General features: G+C 41.2%; 1 protein-coding gene across 1 annotated transcript in view; it reads right to left on the bottom strand.

Annotated features, from left to right (window-relative positions):
* LOC143291743 (signal transducer and activator of transcription 5B-like) overlaps window positions 1-14,703 on the bottom strand; it is a 54,450-nt gene extending 39,747 nt beyond the window's left edge. The window contains exons 1-6 of the mRNA XM_076601810.1: window positions 14,469-14,703; window positions 10,438-10,611; window positions 6,938-7,094; window positions 6,162-6,248; window positions 3,831-3,956; window positions 532-624 (exon numbers count right to left, since the gene is read on the bottom strand). Coding sequence (XP_076457925.1) covers window positions 532-624; window positions 3,831-3,956; window positions 6,162-6,248; window positions 6,938-7,094; window positions 10,438-10,574 — 600 coding nt within the window. The 5' untranslated portion in view covers window positions 10,575-10,611; window positions 14,469-14,703. The remainder of the gene's footprint in view (window positions 1-531; window positions 625-3,830; window positions 3,957-6,161; window positions 6,249-6,937; window positions 7,095-10,437; window positions 10,612-14,468) is intronic.
* Between the last annotated feature and the right edge of the window lie 297 nt (window positions 14,704-15,000).

Below are 15,000 nucleotides of genomic sequence, written 5' to 3' on the forward strand. Positions count from 1 at the left end.
AACACACGCACACTTTGTAAAATAACATGAATATTAAGAAACACAATATCAGAACAAGAAATGCTTCTATAAAATCATTATGAATTCTTATGTGGCAGGTTCAGTATTTAAATAAATGCAATATCTGGTAAATGAGATAGGTTCTAAAGTAACTGGTACATCAGAATAAAGATTGCTGAAAACACCTGTGAACGCATCGTGTCACTACCACTGCAGTGCCACACACGCAGTATGTGCAGTACAGTATGTGCATACACAGTATGTTACATCAGAACAGGCACTAGAGAACATCACTGAAGTGACTCAGCTCCAGTGCAGGGTCTCCTCTAGTGTGTGGCCTCCTGACGACCAAACACCAATGGTTCCCTGTGAACTGGTGACAATGGAACCACAACAAACGAACCCAGGGGCGTCTGTGTTTGAGCGACTCAGAATGAGCGGCATGGGGGTAATGCTGCCAAAACAGCGCAGACGATAGGGAAGCAAAGAAAGAAAAAGAAAAAAAAGGGAAAAAAAGAAGGAAAAACACACCTGTTTGGCAGCCTGAATTTTATGTAGCATCTCAGGTATCCCCTCCTTCATGACAGAAGGCTCCGATTTCACCATCTGCGCCTCCATACCGTCCTGTTGAAGACACCAGCATGTGACTTATCACCATGTTTCATATGACTTATTACTGAAATTTCACTGCCTAGAGGAAGACATCAGCATGCAACTTATCACCATATTTCATATGACTCATTAGGCCTGCCATGCCAACGTTCAGCTTATATCACAGATTGACATAAGTTTACAGCTGAGCCAACAGCAAAGTGAGAGCTGTATGATCAATGGTTTCTCCATTGCAATGGGAAGTCATTTACAGTTTAGTCTTTTGTGAAGGACTATGACTCTCAAACTAGGAGGCAAAATTGCACTGGCACTTAGTGCTGCAATCTTGGGGGCTCAAGTTGGCCTTTGGGAACCATCCCAACACTGACTGTCCTAAAAACCTCTTGGCTGAGGGAGTGGGGGTATAATGTGGGCAAGACACTCTCCACTATGATCAAATTCTAGCCTATATAGTCAGGATAGCAGGTGCCTCCAGTGCTGTTCTGATGGTCTAGTCGGACACAACTATCATACAAAATATGACTCATTGCTGAAATTCCACTGTCTAAGACAGCAGCACATGATTTATCATTATATTTCACTGCCTAGAGTAAGACATAAGTGGTCAGGTACCCACTCACACCTGGGTGGAGAAAGGAAAATCAGAGTAACCTGCCCTTCACAAGGACACACCACCATGCCGAAACAGGGCCTCGAACCCTGATCACCGGCGAACACTGGATCAGAACTCCAAGGCTTTGTCCATTCTGCCACAGTGCCATGTCATTTAGATTTTTTTTTTTTTTTTTTTTTTTTTTTTACACATCCCCCCCAAAAAGTAATGAGAGGATGGGATGAAGACCTCAACCTCAGGCCCATAACTACAAAGTAGTCATTGGGGGAAGCCTGAGGACCGCAGACGCAACCTCCCTTCTCCACCTCGGCAGCCGCTGGCAGCAGCTCACGTGTGTGGAGTCCGGTCCATTGTTTGATGTTCTCATGCCAGTTCTTCCGCTGTCTTCCTCTTCTTCTCCCGCCCTCGATGGTGCCTTGCATGACTGTTTTGGACAAGCTGGTGTGTCGAGTGTTGTGTCCAAACCATATCAGCTTGTGTCTCTTCCCAGTTGAATGGAGAGGTTCCTGAGGTCCAGCAAGGTTCTCAATTCTGCTCCGTACATGTTCATTGGTCCTGTGCTTGATCCAGGGAATTTGAAGGAGCTTTCTCAGGCATTTGTTCTCAAAGGCCTGGATCTTCCGTTCAGTTTCGGCTGTCAGTGTCCATGCCTTGCAACCATACAGTACAATGGAGACTACCAGGGCTTTGTAGAGTTTGAATTTTGTGGAGAATCGGATGTTACTTTTCCACACTCTGTTCAGTTTGGTCATGGCTGCAGTGGGATGAAGACAGGATTCGGGGGGGAAAAAAAAGTGGTTGCTGAAGAAAAATTAAAAACGTGAAGATAACAAAACTAAGCATCCAGAACAGCGCTGTGTCTGGAGTGTTTTGAGTGTGTACAAATGTACACAAATTAGCGTTTGAATGTTGGGTTGGACGTCTGTGCACAGCTGTGCATGTACTGTAAGTTGCAGTTCTAATTCTAAACGCATGTCTTACACACCACATTTTTACACTGTACAGCATCTTTTACATGGAAAAGCATGGTAGCCAATCATGCCTGTCTAAGACAATCAGAACAGCAGAGAGGAGGCGACTTATGTCCAGACTATCTAGGCTTGAATTTGATTTTCGTGGAGAGTGTCTTGCCCATGTCCCCCACTCTCTCAGCCAAGAGGGCTTTAGGACAGTCGGCGTTGGGATGGTCCCCAAAGGCCTGCTAGCCCCCAAGGCTGCAGCACTAAGAGCTAGTGCAATCTTCCCTGCAAGTTTTAGAGTCACAGCCCTTCACAAAAGATTAAGCTGTAAATGGACTCCCACTGCAGTGGAGAAACCATTGATCATACAGCTCTCACTTTGCTGTGGGCCCAGCTGTAAGCTTGTTTCAATCTCTGACGTAAGCCAAGTGTAGAGGTGCAATATAAATCAAATTATTCTTATTTTTGTTGTTTTTACTCAAATTCATATTTATGTTCTTCTTCATCTTCTTCTTATCATTATTATTATTATTATTATAAACTCCCTTTCAAGTCAAAAGGAAACATCCAAGCCAAGCAATTCATCTACTGCACACCACCAACACCCTTTCCCAATCACACACACACACACACACACACACACACACACAATTTTGGAAACAGAAAAACCAAATACAGCAGATTGGACATGTACAACAAAACCAGAAGCAATGATCATCAAATAGAGAATTATCTAACTGATAACAGTAATCCTGCTCACAAACAAGCTCTTTGCAAACTCTGAATAAACACAAACAATTTGAATATTGAATGAGGAAGATTTACAAACATTTCAAGAGAAAAAAAGATTATGTAATATGTGAGACGCTACTGGAGATGAATTCCATTTCTTAAATACCTGTATATTGTTTCATGACTTGCATTTGCTTCTGAGATGATGATTTCTTTCTTTCTTTTGTTCTGATAGCTACACAAATATAATATTGTACTGTATCACTCCTTTTTGTCACAACAGATTTCTCTGTGCCAAATTCCGGCTTCTCTCCCCAGGGAGAGTGCGTTGCTACACTGAGAGTGCCACCCATTTTTTTGTATTTTTTCCTGCCTGCAGATTTTTTTTTTTTTTTTTTTTTTTTTTTTTTTTGGTATGTTTTCCAATCGAAGAGAATTTTTCTAGATTCTCTCACTTCCTAGGCGGATGCGTTACCTCTGGGCCATCACATAACATGCATGCATGCATTCAAGGCCTGACTAAGCGTTTTGGGTTATGCTGCTGGTCAGGCATCTGCCTAGCAGATGTGGTGCAGCATATATAGATTTTTTTCTTCTTCCCAACATTTTTTTTTTTTTATTTAGACAAAGGTTTACAGATACAAAATTTACATACTCTGTGCATTAAAAAGTACATGGTAAAGACATAATGATGTTCTAAACACTGGAAAGTCCACAACAATGTAATGTAAGCAGAACAGTACATATTCAATAACATAGTTCTATGGTGTCATTATGCAGCTTAATCTTATACTAAACATATATAAAGAGACCATTTTTGCACAAATTTGCTGCAGCGTAGATTTGTCTGAAAGCGGTGACACCTTCCTGAGAAAGTGAAAGTGAAAGTGAAATTGAAACCTGTTCTGTTCTACCTTTGCGTCCTCGTGAAGGGAGCTGTGTAGCGGAGAGACAGAGGGACTACAGCCGTGTCTGGGCTGTTTGACGCCGGACGTCTCAGGGCTGCTGGTCTCCCCTGCCTGCCGACGCTTGGGCGCTTTCTAAAATAGTAACCCACAATTCTATACGTTTCTGTTGAATTTTTATATCACTATTTCATGGAATTTCATGAAGTATTGAATTGTTTTCATGTGGGGGGTGGGGGGGGGGGGGTTGTTTTTTTGTTTTGGTTTTTTATCTAAATCAATGTCATCAGCAGCAGCATATTTGTACTTGTCATTTCCAGGATTGTTTTTTGTGCAATATTCTGTTGCGTTATCAAAGATAGATATGTAGCATTATAAATGGCCAAACTGTTCGGTTTTGTTATTGCTTGTTTTCTTTCAGTCTTTTTTTCCATGAAATATATAGCTGCCTCTTAGTGCTGCAGCTTTGGCAGCTAGTTGGCCTTTAGGAACCATCCCAAAATGCTAACTGTTCTAAAACCCTCTTGGCCAAGAGAGTGGGGATTTAACTTGGGCAAGACACTCTGCACTGTCATCAAACTGTAGCCCAGACAGTCGGGAGAGCAGCCCCCATGAATCTGCCAACACTGACAACATTGACAGGACTCATCCCAAGCACGGAAATGGAGGGGTATCGAAACTGCGGTCACCATGAGAGCAGGGCATGAAAGGCCACAGACTCTGAGGCTGTTTTTTTATACTGATGATGATGAAGGAGAAGGAGGATGACGATGACGATGTTGCTATGGAGGTCCATTTTGGTTTGGGACTGCGTGACAAGGCTGTACTCTACGCTTCCTGTCATAATGATATCCCGGCGTTAACCAGGCCTGAGAGATACAGACACTTGCAGTGTTGGTCAGGCAATTAGAGCAACACACCCAAAGACGCATCCTTGAAGTGGATGGCACTCAACTGTGTGGTCCCAGTCTCCTCAATTTAAGCCCACAGCACACTGAACTCTGGGTAGGAGCCGGCCACGGGCCGAAAAACCCACTTCCGCTGGGATTCGAACCTGCGTCCTCCCAGCCGTCAGTCCGTGACACTAACCATTTTGCCAACCACTTTGACTCACTGACCCTTGCTCCCATACACTGCTCCAACATCAAATGTGACTCATTAAAACAATCTTCACGGTTCTACACATGGATAAAAGTTTGGAGGAAGCTGGCAGAATGGTTTAGACACTCATCTGCCAGTAAAGAGTTTGTGAGGGTCTGGGTTCCAATCCAGCTCTTGCCCTTTCTCCCAAGTTTGACTCAAAAATTGAACTGAGCGTCCAGTTGTTCGGATGAGACAATAAACCAAGGTCACGTGTGCAGCACGCAGTGAAGAAGAACCCATGGCAACAAGAGTGTTGTCCTCTGGTAAAATCAAGCTGAAGAAATCCACTCTGATAGGTGCATATATATATACGCATGCACTCAAAGCCTGACTAAGTGCGTTTAGTTATGCTGCTGGTCAGGCATCTGCCTAGCAGATGTGGTTGTAGCTTATGAGGATTTGTCTGAACACAGTGACACCTCCTTGAGAAAAGGAAACCGAAACTGCCACAGAAGTAACCACATAAAAAAAAAGGAATTAATTTTCTTCAGTATTCTGCAAGAATGAGCACTACATGAATGCCTGGCGAGGAGATGGACTCCCCAGGGTTGGAGGGGTTAAATGCTGAGACCACACACACACACACACACACACACACACACACACAGAGGCACACCCACACACACACACGCTTACACACATTCGACGTATAGCAGTAAAATACCTAAGCTGTCGTACATAATACATGGTTCTCAAAAAGGAAAGAGATTACTTGGTAAGTTGCATAAGTTATGGATGGAGGGTGGGGAGGGGAGGGGAGGGAAAGTGGGGGGCGGGGGGGGGGGCTGTGGGGGATGGTGAAATGATGCAGATTGTGTTGTTGTTGTTTTTTTTATTCTTTGTTATCTTTTACTCACACACACGCACACACACACACACACACACACACACACAAACACACAAACTCACACATACAAGCACACACACACCCACACACACAAACACACACACATACAAACACACTCACACACACACACAAACACACAAACTCACACATACAAGCACACACACCCACACACACAAACACACACACATACAAACACACACAAACACACACACACAAACTCACACATACAAGCACACACACACACACACACACACACAAACTCACACATACAAGCACACACACACACACACACACACACACACACACACACACACACACACACACACACACACAATCTTTTCCCCGCTCACCTGTATCTTCTCCAGCAGCCAGGACTCTTTCTCCAAGGACTGTTTCATCATTCTCACAAACTCACAGGGGCAATTGCTGTACTTGTTCTGCACACACACACACACACACACACACACACACACACACACACACATACACACATACTTAAGCATTTCTTAGGAGTTTTCTACCTTTTCTGTATTATCCTGTTGTTTTTTTTTTCTCAAGGCCTGACAAAGCGCGTTGGGTTATGCTGCTGGTCAGGCATCTGCTTGGCTTTGACCGAATGCAGTGATGCCTCCTTGATCTACTGATACTGATACTCCTGACTTCTCAGTCCATTCTTCTTAGCCACCTCTCTGCAACCCACCCTACTTTTTTTTTTTTTTTTTTTTTTTAATCATCACTAACATCACTAATAGTGAAAAGACACTAAACTAAAGAACACACACACACACACACGCACACACACACGCATGCACACACACACATTCACACACACATGCAAACACACACACATACAAACACACACACACACACACTCACAAACACACACACACACGCATGCACACACATATACTCAAACACACACACACTCACACACACACATGTACACACACACACACACACACACACAGTCCATCAGACGTGTGTGCTGAAGCACGTAGATGATACAGTAACAACAACAATGCCAATAACAAAGACACCTGAAGGTGGCGGCAGCGTCCATCAGACGTGTGCGATGAAGCACGTAGATGATGCCGTAACAACAACAATGCCAATAACAAAGACACACCTGAAAGGTGGTGGCGGCATCCATCAGACGTGTGCGATGAAGCACGTAGTTGATGCCGTTCAACTCCTGATACTTGCGGTGCAGGTTAGCGATGGTCTTCTGCAGCAGCTCCTGAGCCCTGGGCTCATGGGCGCGGTTGTCGGGGTCCAGCAGGTGCCTGAGGGAGAGACAGAAGATCATTTCATTTCCTGACAACTATGGGTCCACAGACTAATCATTTCATTCCCTGACAACTATGGGTCCAGAGACAGATGATTTCATTTCCTGACAACTATGGGTCCAGAGACTAATCATTTCATTTCCTGACAACTATGGGTGTAGAGACAGATCATTTCATTTCCTGACAACTATGAGTCCAGAGACTAATCATTTCCTTTCCTGACAACTATGGGTCCAGAGACTAATCATTTCATTTCCTGACAACTATGAGTCCAGAGACTAATCATTTCCTTTCCTGACAACTATGGGTCCAGAGACAGGAAGTCATTTCATTTCCTGACAACTATGGGTCCAGAGACAGAAGATCATTTCATTTCCTGACAACTATGGGTCCAGAGACTAATCATTTCATTTCCTGACAACTATGGGTCCAGAGACAGATCATTTCATTTCCTGACAACTACGGGTCCAGAGACTCATCATTTCGTTTCCTGACAACTATGGGTCCAGAGACAGAAGATCATTTCATTCCTTGACAACTATGGGTCCAGAGACAGATCATTTCATTTCCTGACAACTACGGGTCCAGAGACAGATCATTTCATTTCCTGACAACTATGGGTCCAGAGACTGATCATTTCATTTCCTGACAACTATGGGTCCAGAGACAGGAAGTCATTTCATTTCCTGACAACTATAGGTCCAGAGACTAATCATTTCATTTCCTGACAACTATGGGTCCAGAGACTAATCATTTCATTTCCTGACAACTATGGGTCCAGAGACACATCATTTCATTTCCTGACAACTATGGGTCCAGAGACTAATCATTTCATTTCCTGACAACTATGGGTCCAGAGACACATCATTTCATTTCCTGACAACTATGGGTCCAGAGACTAATCATTTCATTTCCTGACAACTATGGGTCCAGAGACAGAAGATCATTTCATTTCCTGACAACTATGGGTCCAGAGACAGAAGATCATTTCATTTCCTGACAACTATGGGTCCAGAGACTAATCATTTCATTTCCTGACAACTATGGGTCCAGAGACTAATCATTTCATTTCCTGACAACTATGGGTCCAGAGACAGAAGATCATTTCATTTCCTGACAACTATGGGTCCAGAGACAGAAGATCATTTCATTTCCTGACAACTATGGGTCCAGAGACTAATCATTTCATTTCCTGACAACTATGGGTCCAGAGACAGATCATTTCATTTCCTGACAACTATAGGTCCAGAGACTAATCATTTCATTTCCTGACAACTATGGGTCCAGAGACTAATCATTTCATTTCCTGACAACTATGGGTCCAGAGACTAATCATTTCATTTCCTGACAACTATGGGTCCAGAGACAGAAGATCATTTCATTTCCTGACAACTATGGGTCCAGAGACTAATCATTTCATTTCCTGACAACTATGGGTCCAGAGACTAATCATTTCATTTCCTGACAACTATGGGTCCAGAGACTAATCATTTCATTTCCTGATTACTATGGGTCCAGAGACAGAAGATCATTTCATTTCCTGACAACTATGGGTCCAGAGACAGAAGATCATTTCATTTCCTGACGACTATGGGTCCAATTCCATTTCCTGACAACCATGTGTCAAGGAGATACCTGCCAAAGAAACAGGAAATCATTTCATTTCCAGACAACCACAGGTCCAGTTTCATTTCTTGACAACCATACGTCCAATATTTGTATGTATATTTGTATTGCTTTTTATCACAACAGATTTCTCTTTGTGAAATTCGGGCTGCTCTCCCCAGGGAGAGGATGTCGCTACACTACAGCGCCGCCCATTGTTTGGTATTTTTTCCTGTGTGCAGTTTTATTTGTTTTTCCTATTGAAGTGGATTTTTCTTCAGAATTTTGCCAGGAACAACCCTTTTGTTGCCGTGGGTTCTTTTGCACATGCTAAGTGCATGCTGCACACGGGACCTCGGTTTATCGCCTCATCTGAATGACTAGCGTCCAGACCACCACTCAAAGTCTAGTGGAGGGGGAGAAAATATCGGTGGCTGAGCCGTGATTTGAACCAGCGCGCTCAGATTCTCTCGCTTCCTAGGCGGAAGCGTTACCTCTAGGCCATCACTCCACTATCATTTCCTATGGATCCAGGTGATGCCTGCCATAGAGACAGGAAACCATTTCACTTCCTGACAACCATGGGTCCAATGTCATTTCCAGACAACAACGGGTCAATCACTAATTATCAACAAACAAATTACTGATAATTAATCATGTGATTCCATAGAAAGCATGTCAGTGTATATGTGTCAAGTTAAATTAATTATCTCCAAAGAGAATGTCACATGTAGTCATGTTTCCCATGCTCACAAATCAAACGTAACATATGCATTTGAAAGACATGTATGTGTTTAATTAAGTAATCGAAAGATCACATAATATATTCATACGGTTACAATCCAGTTTACATTGACACATCTATGAACACCTTATGTATTAACAACACATGTCTCCATATTAAAAGAGATCACATAAAATTACATTGACATCACTTCAGAATCAGAATAACACTGGTATTTCATTGTATTTTATTTTATTTCATTTTATTCTGGGGTTGCCCCATCATCTGCACTGTTTCACTGTTTCTGTTGAGCAACTGAAACTGAAATCACCATTGCTGCTCTTCCACTGTTCCAGCCACACATGCAGGTATTGTTACACCTTCATGGGGAAGTGATAACACACACACACACACACACACACACACACACACACACACACACACACACAGAAAGCTGTCTCACGATTGTTGTTCCTCCAGCCACACATGCAGGTATTGTTACACCTTCATGGGGAAGTGATAACACACACACACACACACACACACACACACACACACACAGAAAGCTGTCTCACCATTGTTGTTCCTCCAGCCACTCATGCAGGTATTGCCACACCTCTGTGGGGAAGTTAAAGCACACACACACACACACACACACACACACTCAGAGAGTTATCTCACGATTGTCGTTCCTCCAGCCACACATGCAGGCATTGCCACACCTTTGTGGGGAAGTTATAGCACACACACACACACACACACACACACACACACACACTCAGAGAGTTATCTCACGATTGTCGTTCCTCCAGCCACACATGCAGGCATTGCCACACCTCTGTGGGGAAGTTATAGCACACACACACACACACACACTCAGAGAGTTATCTCACGATTGTCGTTCCTCCAGCCACACATGCAGGCATTGCCACACCTTTGTGGGGAAGTTAAAGCACACACACACACACACACACACACACACACACACACACACACACAAAGCTGTCTCACCATTGTTGTTCCTCCAGCCACTCATGTAGGTATTGCCGCACCTCTGTGGGGAAGTCGTAGCAGTGACCGAGCTTGTCCAACAGACCCTCATACTGTAAGACTTTCTCTATCTGTGACCACTTGAACACCATTGCCATCGTCTCTCCACACGCCACCTCCACACACTGAAGTTACCTGCACATCATATCTGTGACGTTCAGTCATGTCCGACCATGACCATCAGAACAGCAGAGGAGGCAACATAAAATAAAGCACTGATGAATTTTAATGTTTAGCTTCAGACTAACGTGCATTTTCTGCTAACTTGCCCTATTACAAATATCTGCTCACGAAAAAAAACATGGACGACTTCATTTGCTCCTATTAGGTTCCTTGTTTCAATTATCAAAAGTGAGACATTTCAACTAATAAATGTTAATACTGTGTCATTCATGCTGCTGGCATTGCAATGTTGATCTTGCATGTGGATCCTGACTCGGTGACTACAGCAATTAGAACACCGTTACTAACATTTATTTGCAAATTTATGACTTGGATACATGCATGTACTCTCTGTCTTTTCTTATTTGTATTTGTATTTGTATTTCTTTTTATCACAACAGATTTCTCTGTGTGAAATTTGGGCTGCTCTCCCCAGGAAGAGCGTGTCACTACACTACAGCACCACCCATTTTAAAAAAAAAATTTTCTGCATGCTGTTTTATTTGTTTTTCCTACTGAAGTGGATTTTTCTTCAGAATTTTGCCAGGAACAACCGTTTTGATGCCGTGGGTTCCTTACGTGCGCTAAGTGCATGCTGCACACGGGACCTCGGTTTATTGCCTCGTCCGAATGACTAGCGTCCAGACCACCACTCAAGGTCTAGTTGAGGGGGAGAAAATATCGGTGGCTGAGCCGTGATTCGATCCAGCGCGCTCAGATTTTCTCACTTCCAAGGCGTAAGCGTTACCTCTAGGCCATCACTCCACATTATACTTTAACTAATAAAAAACTTACTTTAGTTTGCTTTTTTTGTGAACATGATCAGTAAGTTAGCAACATGCATATCTATTGGCTGCATTGTTGTTGTGTTTTCTTTCCACCTGTATATCCACAGGATTGCGAAAAAAAAAAGAAAAAAAAAAAAAGAAGTGTTTCTAGCTCTATACTGTCTTTAAAAAAAAAAAAAAAATGTGTTATCAATATCACTGCACATGACTACTCGATCATGTATCAGTTTCAATTTACAAATACTCCAATAACAGCTCCAACTTTGAAATTTCTTGAACAATGATACTGCAGACTGACACTCACACTTTTCACTGTTCCTGGCAGGGAGCTTGTGGCATTTAGATAGATCAATATCAATACTTGTACAGCACCTATCCTCAGTCAGAGACCAAGCTCTAAGCGCTTTACAAACAGTCATTTGCACAACAGGCTGCCTACCTTGGTAGAGCTGACAGATCTGCCAGTGGGCGCTCATCATTTGTTTCCAGTGTCATTTAATTAGGTTTCAGTCATGTGCACACACAAACACATACTCTCTCTCTCTCTCTCTCTCCCCTCTCTCAATAATATGTAACATTTAACGTGTATGTATTCCATTTTCATGATTTTATTTATTTACCCCACCATGTAGTCACCTGACACAAACAAGTATGTGCACACATACAAGCAAACAAATTTCTTTACAACAATTACAAGGTTATGTATACATTATATACATTAAGATTAATACACATACATCAAGGACACCCAACATAAACAAGCAAACCAACCAACCTACACACACACACACATCACCAAGAGAAGTTCAAAAGCTCATTAGTCCATAAAATGGTAGGCAGATTATCAAAATTTGTTCTTGTGGTTCACAAACCTGATAAGGTTACGTACCTAGACTACCTAGACTTGTAAGAAGTATCAAAAGTATCATGTTCAAAAGTCTGCCTTTGAGCAGTACATTCTCCATGTATACATGTTTGCTTTGTTTGCATACATATATATTTATTTACATGCTGTACGGACATAATTTTATGTGCACTTTCATTTCAGCAAAATATATAATGTATTTCAAGACTCCAGACTGGTTTATTGTCCATACAGACCTGTACAGAAAGTCAGTGTTTAACGTGTGTAAAAAATAAATATATACAAATAAAATGAAGCTGATTATGTATGTGTAATTAAATCAGTGTTTAACATGTGTAAAAAATAAATATATACAAATAAAATGAGGCTGATAAAGTTGAGAAAGTTTGTAAATTAAGACACAGACATAGACACAAGAATCAAGAATCAAGAATATTTAATTCTTTCACCCCTTTTGGGGCATGGAGGGTATTATAGAACAGCAGTAGTATTTTACACCAAAATTAAACATAAACAATTAAGATAACATAACTATCAAAAACAGAACACAAACTATATGAAACACAACATAAATGATGATAGTATTTTTCTGGTATTAAACCTCAGGATAGATCAGACTATGTTGCTCATCTTTGCAACATTACTTAAGTTTTAAAACCAAATTGTCATGGCTGCATGAAATAAATTACACAGAAAGCCTCTTCCAACAAGAAAATTTAAACAATCGTTGGCTTTTTTTCTTCTTTTTTTTTCCCCTTTTTTTCTGACATTGTATTGCAATGATTTCTTCCGAAACTTTTTTTCAGCAGAGTAAGTCTAAGTTGGGTTTTTTTGTTGTTTTTTTTTTCTTTTTTTATGACAAGTCCTACGTCATAACACACACACACACACACACACACACTAGAAATGCCCCTTTCCTCTCCCCCTCAGAACCAGCTCCTCCCCTTCTCTCTCTCTCTCCACTTCCCCTCCTCCCCCTCCCCTTCCATTGTGCAAACTCCCATCCAGTACCTTAAAATAAGAAAAAAAAACAAAAAAAGTATCAGATTCAATAAAAAAAATTAGATTCTCACAATATATTATAATGTCAAGGGAGCATACTGACTTTCTTGAAATTTCTATTAAAGACCCCTTCACCCCTATATCAACCTACCCACACACAGGAACACACAATTACTTCCCCACAAAATCAATTCACTGCTGTGCTCTAGTAAGAAACAGGCATGGTAAAATGACTGTATGGATAAATAAATTAATTACTTGATAACTGATTAACTAAGTGAATAAATAACTTCATTTGACAAACAATGAAAAGACTTAAGATCCAAACACAATAAACTATTAAAAACAATAGATAAATAAATACCTAATTACCAATTCATATAAATAAATAAAATAAACAAATCCAAGGAATAACTGTAACTGGAATTGTATGACATTGCGCAAACTGCATGAGAAAAAGTATGCAATCATTATATATAAGTTATATACTATACAGTATATTTAGCATTGCATCAGTGGTTTGAGATAACAATTAATTTCATTTCTAGTAACATATATAATGTGTATTCAGTTTGCAACAAAATATGTAATCTTTTAAACAAATTGAAAAAACAACATCATAATAATAATAATTTATTGCCAATTTCAGCCAATAGAATTATGGTGTCTCAGCACAAAGCAGATGCATTCAACTATTTCAAGGCTGAGTGAAGCAACTTAGATATATAATGATAGATGGAATGGAAAGAAATTACCCCCCACCCCCACCCCACCCCTCTCTCTCTATTTATTTTATTTTATTTTTTTAGGAACAAAGCAAATGTATCATGACAAAATTAATTGACAATAACATCAACTAATAGGCTAACTATAAGCAATGAATTATCAAATAAAAAAAACAAACAAAAAAATACAACATGATCTGAGGTCATTACCAAATCGTTATCATATGACTATCATCGTTTATAATAATAATAATAATAATAATTGTTATCATCATTATTATTATCACTAATGTTCAGTTTCCTGATTCATAACATTTTAAGTCATTGAAATGCACGATATTTATCATATTTCTAATCGAAGAGACGACTTTAAAGTCATCTGTGTCCTTAAATATTGATCGTTAACACTCCCAAAAAGAAAAGAAACAATCAATACCAAGAGACACTGACCTGCAAACCACCAGCCGAGTCAACAGGTTGAATGTAATTTGTAAATCGAAACCGAGCGCTGACAAAGGGAGCTTATCAAGGGAAAACGTTTGGTGACATGCGATATTGGAAAATAATTCACACACAATCTAGACCAACACGTCGCAAATAGTGACACCGCAGAAATGCTGACAGCTTTGAGTTTGCGAGCAATTTGGTATTCAGCCAGTGCGAGACTCAGTCTTGTGCGCAGTTTTTGGAACAGTTTTCCAGGAACACAATTCCCCAGAAGAAGTGAGGCCACACCCACAAATGCAAAAGTCAACAAAGCGCAAGTGCTCCGCGTCTGACATATTCGGTTTTGAGTGATTGTGAATGCCATAGAATCACAGTAACACATACACAGACACGGACGGACGAACAGGCACGCGCGCGCGCACACACACACACACACACACACACACACACACACACACACACACACACCCCCCGTGACACACATACACAAAATACACACCTGATACACACTGACACACATACACACGCACGCACG

The sequence above is a fragment of the Babylonia areolata genome, chromosome 17 (assembly GCF_041734735.1).
Source record: "Babylonia areolata isolate BAREFJ2019XMU chromosome 17, ASM4173473v1, whole genome shotgun sequence".
Taxonomy (NCBI): Eukaryota; Metazoa; Mollusca; class Gastropoda; order Neogastropoda; family Buccinidae; genus Babylonia; species Babylonia areolata.